At 63.4% G+C, this 11,396-nt stretch overlaps 2 protein-coding genes across 4 annotated transcripts in view; both read right to left on the bottom strand.

The window, feature by feature from the left end:
• The window catches only part of BAIAP2L2 (BAI1-associated protein 2-like 2), a 20,162-nt gene extending 18,260 nt beyond the window's left edge, over positions 1-1,902 (bottom strand). The window contains exons 1-3 of the mRNA XM_004675666.2: positions 1,806-1,902; positions 756-831; positions 32-118 (exon numbers count right to left, since the gene is read on the bottom strand). Coding sequence (XP_004675723.1) covers positions 32-118; positions 756-831; positions 1,806-1,856 — 214 coding nt within the window. The 5' untranslated portion in view covers positions 1,857-1,902. The remainder of the gene's footprint in view (positions 1-31; positions 119-755; positions 832-1,805) is intronic.
• A 744-nt stretch (positions 1,903-2,646) lies between these two features.
• Positions 2,647-11,396, bottom strand: part of PLA2G6 (phospholipase A2, group VI (cytosolic, calcium-independent)) — a 39,638-nt gene continuing 30,888 nt past the window's right edge. For all 3 annotated transcript variants that reach the window (XM_004675664.2, XM_004675665.2, XM_012720640.1), the window contains 5 exons: positions 5,579-5,715; positions 5,097-5,251; positions 4,053-4,220; positions 3,504-3,577; positions 2,647-3,345 (listed from right to left, as the gene is read on the bottom strand). In XM_004675664.2, coding sequence (XP_004675721.1) covers positions 3,201-3,345; positions 3,504-3,577; positions 4,053-4,220; positions 5,097-5,251; positions 5,579-5,715 — 679 coding nt within the window. In that variant the 3' untranslated portion in view covers positions 2,647-3,200. The remainder of the gene's footprint in view (positions 3,346-3,503; positions 3,578-4,052; positions 4,221-5,096; positions 5,252-5,578; positions 5,716-11,396) is intronic.

The raw sequence follows: 11,396 nt of genomic DNA, 5'->3' as shown, positions 1-11,396 counted from the left end.
GGGGCGGGGTGTAGCAGCAGCAGCGCCTCACCCAGAATCTGCGAGGTGTTGCTCAGCAGGGCCTGCTCCCCGATCTTCTGGATGGCAGCAAAGTACAGCTCGGCCGCCTGGGATAGCGCTGGGGGGGAGAAGGGGGGTCCAGTCCCCGCCGCCTCCACCTGCCCCCACCTCCTCCTTCCCGCACAGGGTGTGGGGGCTGGGGCAGGGCACCCCGGTGGAGGTGAAGGAGAGGAGGCCCTGGGTGGTGTGTGGAGAGAGGGGCAGAGTGGGGTGCTCCGAGGAGGCCCGGGCTGGCACTGAGCGAGACGGCAAGTGTCTGTTGGGGTGGGGGGCAGGCGTGGGCCATGGGGAGTGTGGGCTGGAGGGTTGAGGGTGTCGGGGGGCGCCGGGGCGGGGCTCAGGGAGGCTGAGGGCTTTGAAGCTGAAGTCCCGAGGGGTGACGGGGGTGGGCGGTGCTCAGCAGCCACGGGGGCCCCTGGCCGGGCCACCTCAGGGCGCGCCCCTCTTGCTTGATACCGGTGGCGGGGTGATTCTGGGAAGCAGGGGCAGGGGCAGGCATGCACAGTGAGCGAGTGATAGATAAGGCCCGGTGTGCCTGGAGGGGTGAGGGCGCTTGGGTGCAAGGAGGCCGGCGACGGGGGGAGGGGTGAGGGTGGGTGGAGTGTCTGCTGTGGGGTGCAGACACTGCGGCGGGGGGCTCCGTCTGTGCGCCGGGGTCAGGTGGGAGGGCATGCTGCCAAGGGGCAGGCACTCACCATGGAAGGCCCTGAGGTAGTTGTTCCCCAAGTAGATCAGGTTCTCCAGCGCAGGGTTAAACTGCTCCATGATGCTCTGGAGCCCCAAGGAACAGGGGACAGAGATGGGGATGGGACAGGAAGGCGGGCCAGTGGGCAGAGGGCCTCAGGACCGGGGCACCCCCTGCCCCAGGGAGAGGCCTCTGACTCCATGGGGGTCCATCTAGAAACTTGGGGTCTCCCCGCATCCGGCCCTTGGCTGCCCGGGCCTGAGGCCGTATCTTGGGCTGCTGTTTCCAGGGTGCCCGGGGCCAGCTCCTGCTCACACACCTGTCCTGGGGGGACCTGGCTCCATGACAGTCGCCAGGGAGGCTCCCTCCCCTCGGGCGGCTCCTCTCTGGGCAGCCCCACTGGCCCAGGAGGCTCAGCCCTGCCCCGAGAACAGAACAGACACCAGCTGCTGACAGCCGCCTCGGCCAGAGCAGACCTCGCCGCTCAGAGAGGAGCCCGGCCGCAGGCCACGGCCGGCCCTGGACGGTGGAGGCCCTGGGCTGGGACTCCGCCTTGGGTCTTGCTTCAGATCCGGGCACCCTGCTCTCTTCTTCCCCTGTGAGCCTGCACAGCTTTGTAGCCTCTCTGGCCTCAGTTTTCTCCGCTATCAAATGGGGTGACTCCCCGTAGGTAGTGTGAGAAGGGATCCCACACACAGAATAGACAGCAACCTCCCTCGTGGGAAGCGGGAAGTGTGAGGAGGCTCAGAAGTGAGAGACAAGGGAGACTCAGAGACAGAGAACCCCCGCTCTGAGGCCAGGTTGCTCTTGGGCCTCTGCCCCCAGCGGCAGCCCCCAGCTTTCCTGCCTCGTCCAGAGTTTGGAAGTTGGGGGCTCCCAGCCTGCAGTCCCTGGGTGACTGGATGCGGCCCCTAGGTGCTGACTGCCCCCAGGGGCCCCCAACCCTGCCCCGGCCCACCCCGGCAGCTCCTTCCCAGGCCACGCGGCGGCCGCACCCGGCCTTGGGGAGCAGGCCCGACCTTCGTGCCGCGAGTGGTGCCCGCGGGCGGGGGGCGCTCACCTTGTAGATGGCCATGGTGGACCTGTAGAACTGGTCCATGTCGGGGGCCATGAGTGGCGGCACCCGATGCTGGGCGGGGGGCTGGCGGGCTGGCGGGGCCGGGGCTCTGCTGCCCACTGCTTAGCGGGCAGGGAAGGAGGCGGCAGAGTGGAGCCTGGGCACGGAGGCCGGAGAAGGAGGCGCAGCTTAATTATTCACCAGCCGGGACGTCAGAATGCGATCTGGGGCGTAACCAGACCCAGCGGGGCAGGCATCCTGTGACCTGCCCTTCAATTATTTACCCCTCCGAGCCTCGGGCTGGTGGGCCCGGGCGACGGCCACCGCCCGGCCCCTCTTCAAGGACGAGGCTCCGCAGGCCAGTCGGGGCCCCCAGTTCCGGGGGGCCCCCAGCCGCTGCCTGCCCATTCTGGGCGCTGCTCACCCTCTTGGGCCAGAGCTGCTCAGCACCCTCCTCTGGGGCCCTCCCGGGCAGAGCAGCCCCCCAAAGCAGAGCGTGGCTGTGCTCAGGCCACCCCACCCTGACCCTTCAGCAGGGCGAACACGCCCCAACGGCGAGGCTGCCCACCTGCCAGCTCCTCTGCCCGCTGCAGGGGGCAGCTCAGAGCCTGGCTGACTTGGCGAGACCCCCGCTGGCTCTCACCCCCTCCCTGGGCAAATGGGGCTCTCCCTCAACCCTTGGTGGGGCGCGTGGGCCGGGCTGCCACCTCTGAAGGCTCTCACAGGTCTGACTTGGGGAGGCCCAGAGAAGGGGGGCCCAGCCGGCAGGCACGGGAAGAAGGCGGTCAGGGCGGGAGCGGGCTGGGGAGCACGCACACCGCACAGGCAGACCGGCAGACCGGCAGACCGACAGACCGAGCTCTTTATTTGATTTATTTGGGATTTGAGGTTGGAGGCAGCCTGAGCCCCTGCCCCACCCCACCCCCAACCCGCCTTCTGTCCTGTCGGAAGAATAATGACGGGAGTGGCGGGACCGGCCTTTGAGGCCAGAGGAGCGCTCAGGGTGGGGCGGCCCGTGGGGTGTGTGTGTGCAAAGTCGAATGCCGCACCCCTCCTGAAGTGTGCCTGCTGATGGGGCGGGGCACGGCCCTTTTCTCTAGCTCCCACCCCCCAGGAAGAAGGCAGGGGATGGGAGGGGTGACTGTAGGCCTGGGGACCACGAAGAGCTCAGGGCCCCTGGGAGGCCAGGGCTGGGGTGTGCAGGCGCCCTTAGTGTTTGAGCTGGCGGGGGCGGGGGGCCGGGACCAGCTGTCCTTGGTGACGGGGCAAGGGCCCCAGCGAGGCCGGGGATGGCAGCCTTGAGTGGCAGGACGGGAGCAGAGGGGCAGGAGCCCCGGAACCGGCCTCGGGCAGGCGGCCTGTGGGAGCGCTGGCCGGGCGCATGGCGGCCTGGCAGCCTCACGGCGCGAGCAGCAGCTGGATGAGCTTCTGGAACTGCTCCCGCTGCTCGTAGATGTAGACCTCCGTCTCCCAGAGGGCGTTGACCAGCACCAGGTCACTGACCTCGTCCAGCATGATGTCTGCCCCCAGCTGGGGGTTCAGTCTGTCCGGGGCAAGAAGGAGCGGTCACCCCAGGACGCCCTGCCTGGGCGGGGACAGGGCTAGGGCTGGGGCAGGCCTGGGGCACGGGGCGCCCCTCGGGAGTGGGGACGGCCCCCAGGCTCAGCAGGCCGGAGTGGCCGGCGGCTGTTCAGCCCTCACCTGAAGTACTGGATGTCCACCATCTCACACCAGGCCCGGGCCCGGTCCACAGCGCGCCCGTCTGGGTCTGTGCACTGGCGAGAAGCAGCCCCGTGAGTGGCCAGCCGCACCCCACCTGCAGTCCCTGCCGGGCCCCAGGCTCCAGCCCGGCCTAGCCGGCCGCCCGCAGTGACTTCGGGCGAGCCCCTGCCTGGGCTGCTGCGGCTGCCCAGCTATGCCTCAGAGGGGCCCTGGACTTGGGGGAGGCGGGTGTGGACACGCTCAGGGCCGGTGAGCACGTGGCGGGACAGGCCGAGGGGCTGAGCCTCATGTCCCCACTTGCTACAGCTTTTGTCCAAGGGACGTTCTGGGGTTCCACATGGGAGGGGTCCGCAGCTAGCGGATGCAAGGAAGCCCCTTGGCAGGTGGTCACTGAGGGCCCCTGTCAGCACAAGTGCTTGACTCAGGCCCCCACCCCCACCCCCAGCTGGCGAACCAGAGAGATTGACAGAGCCCTGCCAGTCCCCAGAGGGCCCAGCGCCCCGCCTGGGCGGAGGGGCTTATACTCACACAGTCCACCACCATCTTGCCCAGTTCCTTGGCCCCAAAAACCGTCTTGGCCAGTTCCCAGGGGTTGCTGGGGCGGAAGACATCCACACAGGTCACCGGCACCTGGGGGGACCTCCCTGTGCCCAGAGAGACGACGATGGCGAGTTTCTTCACCTTGTCACCCCGACCCTGGGGGAAGAGAGCCATAGTTGGGGGAGACACTCTCCCCTGCTGGAACTTTCCTTGGGTGGGGGCACCCTGGGGGGAAAGAGGCCCACTGGGGGCCTGGGGATGGTGCTGTCTCCTTCCCTGCAGAACAAGCTGTGCGGTGGCTGGGCACCCCGGCCCTCACCGCCGGAGGCCCTCAGCCGGGAGGCCACCCTGCCTCCCGTGCCTGCCCCTAGAGGACGCTTGTCCCCGACGCCCAGCTGCTTCTGGGCCTTCCTGGTCACCCAAGACCCAGAGTCAGCCCAGACAGGGCACCCGTGGGGGGTGTCCTGGAGCTTCACAGATAGGAGCGCGTGGGAGCCTGCGACCATCTCCGGCAATGTCTGAGAGGGGCAGGGACAGAGCCAGGCAGCGCCAGAGGCCTGTGGCTCCGGGCCGCACTCCCTCTGCTGAGCCCTGCCCAGGCCACCTCCGTGCTCAGGGCCTGGGGCGGAGGCCACTGCTCTTCCCCGCGCCCAAGCTCTCCGGGCGGGGTCCGCGCCCTGAGCCGTTCCGAGCCCCAGGCCCTCTGAGCTTCCTCTCAGCACTGCAAACAGGAGTGAGGGTCCCCTGGGAGAGCGCCCTGGGGGGGGGGCACCCCTGTGTGCCTGCGCCCTCCCAGCAACGAGGCCCTGTAACCGGACCGGACACTGTTCCCCACTTCGTGTGTGTGGGGCCGTAGGGCCCCCCTTAGCTCCACACTCGAGGAGACCCCACTGATTGAGCAAATTCAACGTGAGAAAAACCGCTCTGGTGCGCCGGTGAGGAGCTGCGGGGACGCAGCCCAGGCCCCGGGGTCGCCCCTCGGGGTGCTGCAGCGGCGGCCGCGGGGGGCCCCCCAGCCTGGAGCGCACCCACCTTCCGAACCAAGTCCTGGTTGTACTCGTGGATCTCGGTCATGGCGTCCAGCGTGGGGTTGTTGGCCAGCAGCCCGCCGTCCAGGAAGCGCCCGTTGGGCCGGAAGTAGGTGGGGGCCGCGCCACTGCTCCGGGCTGCCCGCCACACCAGTTGCTCTGCGGGGGGGGGGGCACAGGACGGCTGTGAACCCCTGCACCCCAGATCGCGGGGGTGCGTGTGTGAACACGGCTGTGGGGAGGGGGAGCGGCCCCCCGAGGCCGTGCGTCTGGCAGGCCGTGTGGGAGGCAGGGAGCGGCCGGAGGACCTTTTCCGGGAGCCCCGGGCCGGGAGCACCCCAAGGGCTCTGCCGGCCTCCCCTGGGAAGACCCAGGAGAGCAGGCCGGGGCGGCGGGTGGGATGGTGGCGGGCGCCGGGAGAGGCCTGCAACCCCCAGCCCACAGCGGCCAGCCACTTCCCACAGACACGTCAAATGCGCTTCTAACCTGACGGCTGAGTCAGAGGCTTTAGGTTGATGTTCTGGCTGAAGCGGGGCTCCCGCGTGGGCTGGGGAGCCTCGTAATTGCGGAAGAGGTGGAGCTCGGCCGGCTGCCGGTCAGAGAGGGTCCCCGTCAGCATCACCCTGGAGAGGAGCAAGGAGGGGCGGACACCTGAGACCCTCGCCCTCCTCCACCACCGGCCTTGTCAGCCTTCGTCCCAGCGGCCACTGGGCTCTCCCGCGGCCAGCCACCCCTCAGACAGCCCTGGGGTTTACCCCGAGACTGTGGGGGGAGCTGGGCGGGCGCACAGGCCGCTAACAGCAGCGCCAGCCGTTCAATCGCCTGCTGGAGACAACAGGGTGCCGCTGTGGGTCAGGGCCGTGCAGGGCACCACCCCGGCGGGTCAGGGCCGTGCAGGGCGACCGGGACGTCTGTGTGGGCCGCGGTGAGCGCCGAGGGGACGGCTAAGTGGAAGGCAGGACAGTGGCCGCGCCAAGGGGTTGTTAAGCCTATGCACCCTTCGCTTGGCCAGAGAGTAGTTCTGGAAGGACCCACGAGCGGTGCCTGGCAACCACGAGCTGGCTCGGGCCGCGGCGCCGGGACAGGGGTGAGCGGCGACTTCTCGCCGTGCTGCCTTTGGGCCCCTTCCGTGTCCTACCACGTGCATCTGTAGCCTGTGGATGGGGGCTCCCCCGATGTTGAGAGATGCAGGCCAGACACCCTGAGACCCCATGGGGAGCGTACGCCCCTGAAAATGACCATGCATTCAGACCCTGACACGCCCAGGCTCTTGGCGCTGGGAATTCTCTGCCCTAAAGGCGCCAGCCGGAGTCCACGTATGCGGCTCCTGCCACAGAGAAGAGGGGGAAGGAGAACCCAGGCGGCGGCAGGGGCGGGGAGCTCCGTAGTCACGCCAGACGCTGCCTGCGAGGAGCTCGGACGGGGCGCGCGGGCCTGTGACTGCTCCCCTGTGGAGCGGAGGGGAGTGGGGGAGTCTGCGCAGGACGCAGCCAGCTCCAGGCCTGGGACACCCTGGAAAGGGTGCGTGGACAACCCTGCCGCGAAAGTAAGTGCCAGAGAGAGCATTTAGGAAAAACCTTAGACGGAACAAAGACCTGGTAAGAGGTATGAGGATTCTCATTCCGAGGATGGGAACCCCCAGAAGTAAAAGTTGCACGGAGCCAGCTTCGATCCGAAGGGAGACAGCATGCACTTCAGTGTTGATGGCCCAGGGGAGCCAGATGGACAGACGTCAAGATCCAGGGTGCAGCAAAGGCTAGGGGTCTCATGGGAGATGCCCCCACTCAAGGTTGGGGCCCCGAAGGGCCGCACTCGCAGGACAAAGGTGAACCAGAGACAAACCAGCCCCTTTCTCACCCCCTGGCAGCGTGAGGGAAGTGGCCTTGGCACTAGGCAAAGAAGGAAGGGGAGTGAGTCCCTGAAAACACACAGCCACGAAGGAACCCTCCAGCAGGCGTCACCTAAACTCAGCACCGGAGGGAAGTCCCGAGACGGCCAGCACTGCCCACGGCAGTGCGCCCACATGCCTGGAAGAGGGAGACGAGCCACCCGCAGGAACAGGCCCCCAGGCCTCACGGGGGCGGTCAGCGCTAAGGAACACCGCGAGCTTAAAGACGGAGGGATGGGGCACTCGGGAGACTGAGTGAGACAGTCCCGAAGGCTCTGCTGGTGGGTAATCAGCACCAACAACCCGAGCGCCAAAAGAAAGTAGCTTAGATAGAAGGAAAGTGGCCACAGGGCAGAGTTCGGGCGCCAGAGAGTGACGCACACAGACACGCCGACGTAGCTGTGTGCCCAGACTCCCGGGGTGACTGCAGCTCCGGAGCCTGCGGGTGCCACCTGCCGCCGAGTCTCCGGCCGCGGCCAGACTGCTGTCAGCTGACCTCGGCCGTGTGGGCCGCTGCGGGAGCTGGAGGCACAGTCGAGGCTTCCTCCCCGAGGCCTGGCCTGCCAGTACCCACTGGGCAAGTCGGAACAAACCTGAGTGAACACCAACTTTTAAAATAAAAGTGATGCCTTGTAAGGCGCAGCACAAAAAAAAAAAAATCGATTTAAAACAGAAAGTCAATTAAGATAAGGACGGTATATGGAGTTAAAGTATCTAGCAATCCTTGATTATCTGAGGGAGAGGAGTGGGAGCCATTAAATTTAGTCTTTTACGGTTAGGTATACACTCACAAGTGCACAGGTGCAAATTTCAAACTGCAGGGACACGGTGGGGTCCAGTTGTGGAGAGTGCCGTAAACCCAAGAGAAGGCAAGAAAGAGAGAGAGAGCAAAACAGGATGACACGTGTTGCCCCGAATGGCTCAGTCACCGTGTGGCCACCAGTGAATGGCACAGACTGTGATGTTAATCCGAGGAGGGGCCTGACAGTCGAGCCAGTCTGCTCCACCAGACCAGTTGATTTGCGGAAGTAAGGCCGTCACTGCGAACTACAAGCCCGTGAAGGCCTAAATGTTCCAGGTAAGAAAGAGTACCAGGGGCTGGCCCAACTCCACCTCGCCGTCCGCCGGAGATGCGCTTGGGGCCCGAGGCTTGAAGCAGGGCGAGCTAGAGAGAGCACAGATCCCCCCGGGCGCGGGGGCACCTCTGTTGGCATCACGCAAAATGGAGTCGAGGACAAAGCCATCCCTGCCACCAGAAGGACACATGCACATTTAAGCTACCTGCCCTTATCAGCACAGTGTCAAATACTAGAGACAGGAAGACAAAGATAGAACTGCAAATCCCACCGTAGCAGATTCTGCAAATCTCGCTCAGAAACTGACAGGAATAAAGCAGACAAAGGATTAGTAAATCCATGGAAGGTCTGAAAATTTGAACAACGGTCTTAGCCAACACGACTTCATCAAGGATAGATCTCGGCAGCCCAGTGACCAGCAGCCAGCTGCATCTCTTTGAAGGTGCACGTGAGGATGTTTCCAGAAACTGACTATGGAAGACACAACTAGCGTCTCAGCAATTTTTTTTTTTATTTTTTTTCTGCAAAAAAAAAAAAATTTATGTATGCACACAAGAACTGGGGTACAGGCCAGAGGAGCGGGGGGTGAGAGGCTTCCCCAGAGACAGAGTGGGGAGCAGAACAGGCAGATTAACGAAGTACACTGCTGAAGGGAGCAGCGGGGAGACAGGAGCGGCCTCCTGCGACACGTGGGTCACTCCCCGGCCGGGGATTGAACTCGTGCTGCCGTGGCTGCTAACAGCTTCATAGTGCTGCACTTCAACCCGCTGCGCCACCAGGGAGGGCCCTGAGCAAGTTTTAAAGGGCTGGCTGGCATCAAACAGAGCATGCCCTCAGGTCACAGAGTCAAAAAAACGGCCCAAACTCAGAGAAAGCAGGAGGAGTGAAGAGATAAGAGCAGAAGTCAGTGAGACAGAAAACAAACAGACAAGGACAGAGGCGGCCTGGACTTAGCCCACTGGTGCCGCGGATCGGCCCGGCACAGGCCCCAGCCAGGAGGAGAAGCGGCCCGCAGGCGGGAGAGGGGGTGCGCATGGCGGGGAGCTGGCTTGTCCCTGTGTGCACAAGCGCTGGGTCCGCCCTGACAGAAGACTCGGCCGGCCGGTGGATGAAGGCGCTAAGCAGGAAAGGCAGCTCTCGAGTTTTCCCACCGACACAGGAAGCAGCTTCCTGCCCCAGGCTAAGGAAGTGGTTCCTGAGCGAGAGGGAAAAAGCACAACTGCACAGGGAGACATTTATCCGTTCCACGGTGTCAGGAACATCCGTTCTGCAACGAAACCCCACGGGGAGGGTAAACGGACAAGGCCCGGCCTGGGAGAAGGGACCCCCCGCCGTGGTCCGTCAGCACGCGTTTTCAGAATACGGAAAAGATCACGCCTTTGACGAGCCAAAAGTCTGTCACACATGCCAGTTTTGCCAAAAACAGGCAAAACCCCTGCACAAGAGATCCGCATGGCCTCCGAACATAGGAACAGGCATGCAGCCTTCTAGGCGGGAAGATGAAAATATCAACCAAATGGAGGAGCGCCCCCCACCGTACGCCCCCCCCCCACCTTACACCGCCCCCACTGGCCAGGGTGGAAATGCTGGCCGATAATCAGACGCTGGAGAGAACGCAGAGCACACGCTGCTAACGGGGTGACAGGAGAAGCCCCACTCGGGGAGGCACTGGGCAGACCGCCGTGGGGCCGGGGCCCTGAGACTCAGTGGCTTGCACGAGGCCGCCTGGGGGAGCGCACGCCTGGGCCAGGGGCCGCCCTCAGGCTCACTGCCCAGCCCGGCGCCCAGCCAGGTGTCCAGGGTGGGGTGGAGGAGCGCAGGCCGTGGCCCGGTGGGCCCCTCTTCCGCCTTGCAAACAGCCTCACTGGCACAGCGACCTTGCTGCCCAGCGGCCCGGAGCGGAGGGAGGGACAGCCGCAGCCAGAGACAGGACAGGCCCGGCCACGGCCGCCACGCTGGCGGCTCCTCCCTCGCTGGGGAGCGTCTTCTCCACTGAAAAGCCAGGAGACCCTGTCACCACTCAGAACGGTGCGGGGCAAGGGGCAGGAGGCAGGCGCTGGGGCGGAGCGGTGAGGGGAGACACAGTCAGGGCGTGTGGATATGGCTGGTGGTAGGCGGGTGTGCTTTTATAATGCTCAATGAACTGCTTCGTGGACTCTTTAAAAAGCATGTTTGAGCTCTTCCCAAGAACGAGAAGATGTGTCTAGGATAAAATATTGAAATTTTCTTTCAAAAGATTGTCTTTTGGGCTCTCCCTGGTGGTACAACAGGTTAGGACACAGCATTGAGGCTGACTGCAACCACTTTGGCAAGAGTTCGATCCCCAGCCCCGGAGGTGACCCACAGGGCGCAGCAGACCTCTCCTGACCCGCCCGCTGCTCCCCTCAGCAGTGTAGTTCGTCGACCTGCCTGTTCTGCTCCCCACTGTCTCTGGTGAGTCCTCTCACCGGCCCTGCACATCTGGCCCGTACCCCAGCTCTGTATGCACAAATAAATCTTTAAAATAATAATAATAATAAGTGAATAAAGTAAAGTGGCAGGTACCAAATCAGCACCCAAAAATCGGTGGCATTTATGTATATGAACGATGTAACAGAAGAAAAGGAAACAAACCATGATGAGCTACCTGGGAATAAACTGAAGGAGAGGAAGGGTGTGTACAGTGAAAACTATAAACCTCTGTTAAAGGAAATCAAAGAAGTCACGAAGAGATGGAAAGCTGCCCAGGGCCATGAGTGGGGAGAATTAGTAGCGTTGAAATGGCCATGTTACCCAGAATAAGGGACAGAGCGAACGCATTACCTCTGAAACACCACTGACTTCTCTGAGGAAGTACAACAACTGTCAGATTCATGTGAGCCATAAGAGGCCTTGAGCAGCCAAAGCAATCTTGAGAGAAAAGAAGAAAATGGAGGCGTCACTCTTCCTGACTTCAAACGTGCCACACAGCACCAGTCGCCACAGCAGCACGGTCTGGGCAGAACAGACCCAGACCGATGGCACAGAAGTGAAAGTGCAGAGACAAGTCCAGTACGGAGGGACAGTTAGCCTCCCACAAAGGAGCTGGGGCCGGAGAGCAGACAGGAGGCTGCATTTTTCACCAACAGAGCTGGGACATGGTGTGCACACATGTAAATGAGCAAGTAAGTAAAGCAAGGCCCGCATGTGACCCCGCACACAAAACTTAATTCAAAATGGATTAAAGGTTTGGACACAAGAACCAGAGCAAGTACTTGAAAGAAAATGTCGGGACACACACCAGGACATCTGTCGCCAAGCTGGACTTGGGGACACGGCACAAGGGAAACAAAAGGCACAATAAACAAGGGCTACACCCAGC

The sequence above is a fragment of the Condylura cristata genome, unplaced genomic scaffold, assembly GCF_000260355.1.
Source record: "Condylura cristata isolate star-nosed mole 26May11 unplaced genomic scaffold, ConCri1.0 scaffold00004, whole genome shotgun sequence".
In the NCBI taxonomy this organism is placed as follows: domain Eukaryota; kingdom Metazoa; phylum Chordata; class Mammalia; order Eulipotyphla; family Talpidae; genus Condylura; species Condylura cristata.
The sequence above is the reverse complement of the archived record's forward strand: the minus strand, read 5'-3'. Positions and strand labels throughout refer to the sequence as shown.